Consider the following 5,365-nt stretch of genomic DNA (forward strand, 5'->3'; position numbering starts at 1 on the left):
ATATATATATATATATATATATATATACATACACATATATATACACACATACACATACATACAGTATATATATATATATATATATATATATATACACACACACACACACACACACACACATACATACATACAGTATAAAACAACTTTAACTCAATCTGTGAATATATATATATATATACACACATACACACACACACACACACATACATACATACAGTATGCAGCTAGAATTATGCCTTTTTCAGAATACTGTATAGTTTTGTCATTTTAATATACATTTCTTTATTTTAATATATCATTTTATGTATGTATACAGTACACACTACACATCAATCTCCTCTGTTTATACGTAAAAACACATCCAAGTTCATTTGCAGAAGCAGGTCAAAGACTTTCACTGTGTGAAATATTAATAATAAAAATCTTACCTGTAACATCTCCGTTTCTCTTTTCTTCGACCTTTGATTTGGTGCATGCGGACACCAGGATGTATGTTGTTTTTGAGGTTAGCTGTCGTCTCAAATCTGTGTAACGTTACTCTCCCCAAGTACGTACTACGACATTCCTGAAATGGCCAAGAAGAATTACAAAAGCAGGCTATATCTAAACCTGCACATTGTCACGTGACGTTATTTAAATCTATTTACCTTCCTGGAGAATTACAGAAAATCACTTTTCCCTCGCTAGACTGGCTCTCATCGATGAACACGCAGCTGTTCTCCTGATCCCACTCTTCACGACTCTGCAGCCCGCGCGACTCGTCTCGACAGTGAATCCGCGAGGAGGGCTGTTCAAGCTCGATAACGTCCATTACAAAGCCCGAATTCATGCTTTCGCGCATTTTCATTCTTTTGTAACTTCTAGTCGTTTTACATCATGGTAAATGTAGTAATTTAGTACATCTTTCCTTTCAGTCACATTAAAAGTAAGTTAAGCTCCAGCAGTGCAATAGCGTTTCCCTGAGGGAACTCTTACTTTCGGATTATTCAAGTCGCTAACAGCTTTAATTGGTCTTAAAATGGTTTGCAGACTACCAGGCTGATCTATGGATGGTTTTAGGAAGGTTTTGGGTGATTTTTAGGCTGGAATACCCAGTTTGGCCAAGCTGGGACCCTCAACAAACTAGCTGATTTCCGTAACTTGAATACATGTATATAAACCTCTAAAGATGAATGTGATTGTAGTTTTGATAGTTGTTTTAAATTAGTTGTAGAGTCAGTTTTACATTAGCCATAAAATACCCCATATTTTTCTATTTATTACAGAATTATTTTCCACTTACTCAAGGCAGGCAGGGATGGTAGCTGGATTTGAACAATTTCATGCTGTTCCAAATCCAGAACTGGTTTAAGTGGTTAAACACACTACAAGAGCGAAAGGAATGGTAAGCCATGCTGTTTGTGACCTGGTTAACCACAACACAGCTTGAACTGATTGACCTAATTTTAGACTGTCATATGACCTGACGTTCCAGTAAAGTATAAAAATATAAAAAAGTTGTTGCAGTGATGTTGTGATGTTTCGTACTTTTCTGTTTTTATATTCATTATCTTGGTTTCAACTAAAAATTCCAGTTGGCCAGATCACGACATCTAAACCAAGTGATGGTTAATACATTTGAACCTACCCTCAACATTTAAATAAATGCTGTTCTTTTGGTCATCCTATTTATCAAGGAATCCTGAAAAAAATGGATCAGTTTCCACAAAAATATGCAGCAGCACAACTGTTTTCAATATTGATAATAATATGAAATGCTTCATCAGCAGCAAATGAATACTTGAGCACGAAATCAGCATATTAGAATGGTTTCTGAAAGATCATGTGACTAAAGATCGGAGTAATGACTGATGAAAAATCAGCTTTGCATCACAGCAATAAATTACATTTTTAAATAGAAAACAGTTATTGTAATAGTATTTTACAATATCACTGTTTTTACCCTATTTTTGATTTTAAAAAATGCAGCCTTGAGCATGCGATTTCTTTCAAAAACATTAAAATTGCAGACGGCAAACTCTTGAATAGTAGTGTATACATATGCAGACATCTATAATAAATGACATTCAGTCATAAAATAAGATCGAAAGCCGACGCAACAACACTTTTAAAAACGATGCATGAACGTGAACATCAAAAATCAAATTCAAACGCAAACCAGACAAGTAACAAAGAGAAGTAAAAAAATTTATTGCAGTATTTGCTCCTCCACACATGCTGGGGGTCCCTCGTCCCGCTGTGGGGTGTAGAGACCCAAACGCTGACCCAATACATCAAAATCTACATTTACAAAAAAAAACTCCCTTCCATGTAGGCGAAAGATACTGCATGCTCTGCTTTCAACTGAATAAATTATGTCCAGGAGACTCCATTTTACAGCACAAAAGAAGTAAAACATAAAGCAGAGGAGATGTTTAAAAGTTTATTTCCCTGGAAACTGAGCTAAGCTAAAGAAATCCATCCGGTGCTAGGTTAAACTCCAAGGTCACTTTATTAAGAACATCAACAGACTAATTTCCAACATTCACTTTAGGTTTATTTCTTTGAACAGATTTTTTTTTTTTTCGTCAGAGATATAAACATTTTTTGTTTCCGTTTTGTGTTAAACTATGATACAGTGGAGGGGGAAAAAATTCAAACAACCAAGTTGCTGCACAACAGCGAAGGAGCTCCGTTTCTTTCTTTTCCGTTTAACTTAAAAGATGTACAGGATTCACATCTACATTTCCAAACAGACCACACTTTTAAAATCGTCGTTCCTTAATTCGGCCAGTTCCGCGTTGGATCTTAAAACCTGTGAGTCTGTAGTTCTCTCCGACTTATGTTTACAAAACGTTAAATCCTGATGAAATTTGGCGGCTGAGAGTTTGTTGGGTGTAACAGTTCGAGAGTTAATTAGCTGGAAGTTCCTTCCTTGGCTGCGTACAGTGAACGTAAAGTCTGCACTACTTTGTTGGTCAGTTTGTGCGCACTTGTCAAGGCAATTTTCTTGTAAATAATGTCAGACTCCTTTATAGTGTCCACCCAAGGCACCAGTTTACGTCCGTTGCGTTTCTTGGCCTCCGCCCAGGTGCCGGAGTACGACCCGGCCATCCAGCGAATGCTGTAGCCTGTGCTTGTCTTATGAATAACACGCGCTATCTGCGGCCGGTCCTTATACTTGGGGCAGCAGATAGCGATGACGTCCATGGCTTCTAAAGTTTCGTTCATGTGACCTGATGCCTCTGCGGAATCTCCGCCTCTCCTGGATTTCCGTGACGACTAGAAGAGAACAAACACATGGTGTTTTCAAGTGACAGTAACGCAAGACATCAAGAGCCGAATGAAAACGTCAGCATCTGGGCTTTCTTACCCCAGGAGCCTTTTCGTCCGCATCGCTGTCGTCATCGTACGAGTCGGCAGCATTATTCTTGGGGCTGGAGCCTCCTAGTAGAGCAGTGATAGCTTTATTTCTGGCGTGGATACTGGCTGAAGCCTCCCCTTCCTCCTCTTCCTCATCTGGGTCCAAGTGCTCCATCAGAACCTTAAACTGTGGAATAAAACATTTAGAGATGGTCAGTTTGACTCATTTTTGTTAAACGGTACAAAACATTTTTTTTTTTGTAATATATAAATTCAAGACAATTCAATGAGTTCTGTCTCAAAAAATCTTCAAGTTCAAGTCTTTTTTTTCTTCCTACATTAAATGTCTATTAAATGACAGTCATTTTAGCATTATTTATATAGTATAATCTTTATTAATATTTTAAATGACCTTATTTTTTATATATTTTAATTGTAATAATTTTTTTAAATTGAAAAAAACTATTTAGCCTAATTTTTATAACTTAAATTTATTTCAAATATTTATATTTTATTTGAGCTTTATTTCAATTAAATTTTTTTTTTATTGTTGAGTATATAAAAATACATATTCATATTTTCATATTATGCACATATTAAACCATTAAATATATATTAAATCATTCTTCTTTGTCCTTTAATAAAAAAAATTAATTAATGATTATTAAATGAAAATTAAAAATGATGATATTATTATGCCCCGATTATTTGACTGGAAAAAGTAACAAATCAAACAAAACATGAAAAATGGATGGAAAAAAGAAATTAAATCTAAGTAATTTTCAAGCTATTTCAGAGCAAAAAAATTTAAAAAATAAAAGAAATATATATATACCATAATTAGAACGATTTCTGAAGAATCATGTGACACTGAAGACTGGAGTAAAGACTACTGAAAATTCAGCTTTGCTATCACAGGAATAATATAAAATATATATAAAAAATAAAAAAAATATATATATATATATATATATATATATATATATATATATATATATATATATAAAAACAGAGTTAAAAAAAATTATATTACAAAATGTAAATAAATTAAAAAATACAAAAAATGAACAGAAGAATAATTCGATTTCTTTTTACAACTCAGCCTTTCTAAACAGCACCGTATGAGGCAAAACACAAATAAAAAGTGAAAACCAGAATGTTTACATCTAAATACTGTCTGACGACTCTCCTCTTGACATCGTAAGTAAGATCTGCATTGGACAGGCTGTTCGTCAGGTAGTCTAGTGTCTGCCGTGGGTTGAAATGCACATTGGCCTTCCTGTTTACAGCCTTATCATAAACCTTTGCAGATTCTGTAGGTGAGTACTTCTGAATTTTACTGCAGGAAGAGACAAAGAGGCTTTTGTTATGAAGCCAGGGCCATGAACACATTACAACAGTCATTTCAGACCAGAATGCATTTGGACTAGCGATTAAAGCTCACCTGTCAGAGAAGCCGTAGAGGTTCTTAAGGTGCTGCTTGAGCATCAGGAGCAGCAAGATGCCCTGAGAGGCGTTGGCAAAGTCCAATAAGGGCTCAGGGTTGTCAGGTAGACGCAGCATGATCTTGTCCACATCCTCCAAGTTGAGGTCTGAATCTGAGTCAGAGTTCACTGCAGCGGATCGTCTGGGTTTCTTGGGCCGGCGGATGACTTCATTGCTGCTATCACTATCACTGCTGCTTCCTCTGCTACTTTCATTCTCAGAGCCATATTTTTTCCCTCTTTTTTTCTTCTTTTCCCGTGGTCTAGGCTCTTTTAGCAAAGACTGCAATACAAGACAAGATTATTAGAAAAAGTAATGTCAGCTCTCACAAAAAAGGTACAAAAAGGACCCAAAAAAATTAAAGGTGATGCAACCCTTGTTACCACAATGTAAATACATTTTAAAACCTGTGATATTACTGTTAACAAAAACTAACACTATCTATTAAAAAAACATATTTGTTAATTACAATAAAGCTCAAATAAAACAAAAAATATAAATATCATATGAAAAACTAATATATATATATATATATATA

General features: G+C 35.0%; 1 protein-coding gene and 1 long non-coding RNA gene across 7 annotated transcripts in view; both read right to left on the reverse strand.

Moving 5' to 3' along the window:
* Positions 1 to 441: 441 nt before the first annotated feature.
* LOC107579218 (uncharacterized) lies at positions 442 to 1,409 on the reverse strand. The gene is made up of 3 exons (XR_001608447.1): positions 1,283 to 1,409; positions 648 to 787; positions 442 to 565 (listed from the first exon to the last, which is right to left on the reverse strand). It is a non-coding gene; the product is annotated as an uncharacterized lncRNA (long non-coding RNA).
* A 790-nt stretch (positions 1,410 to 2,199) lies between these two features.
* Positions 2,200 to 5,365, reverse strand: part of LOC107578119 (NIPBL cohesin loading factor) — a 28,948-nt gene continuing 25,782 nt past the window's right edge. For all 6 annotated transcript variants that reach the window (XM_016264133.1, XM_016264123.1, XM_016264127.1 and 3 more), the window contains 4 exons: positions 4,787 to 5,109; positions 4,507 to 4,681; positions 3,353 to 3,529; positions 2,200 to 3,261 (listed from right to left, as the gene is read on the reverse strand). In XM_016264133.1, the coding sequence (XP_016119619.1) occupies positions 2,896 to 3,261; positions 3,353 to 3,529; positions 4,507 to 4,681; positions 4,787 to 5,109 (1,041 nt within the window). In that variant the 3' untranslated portion in view covers positions 2,200 to 2,895. The remainder of the gene's footprint in view (positions 3,262 to 3,352; positions 3,530 to 4,506; positions 4,682 to 4,786; positions 5,110 to 5,365) is intronic.

This window comes from Sinocyclocheilus grahami, unplaced genomic scaffold (genome assembly GCF_001515645.1).
Source record: "Sinocyclocheilus grahami isolate Dianchi unplaced genomic scaffold, SAMN03320097.WGS_v1.1 scaffold32.1, whole genome shotgun sequence".
Classification (NCBI taxonomy): domain Eukaryota; kingdom Metazoa; phylum Chordata; class Actinopteri; order Cypriniformes; family Cyprinidae; genus Sinocyclocheilus; species Sinocyclocheilus grahami.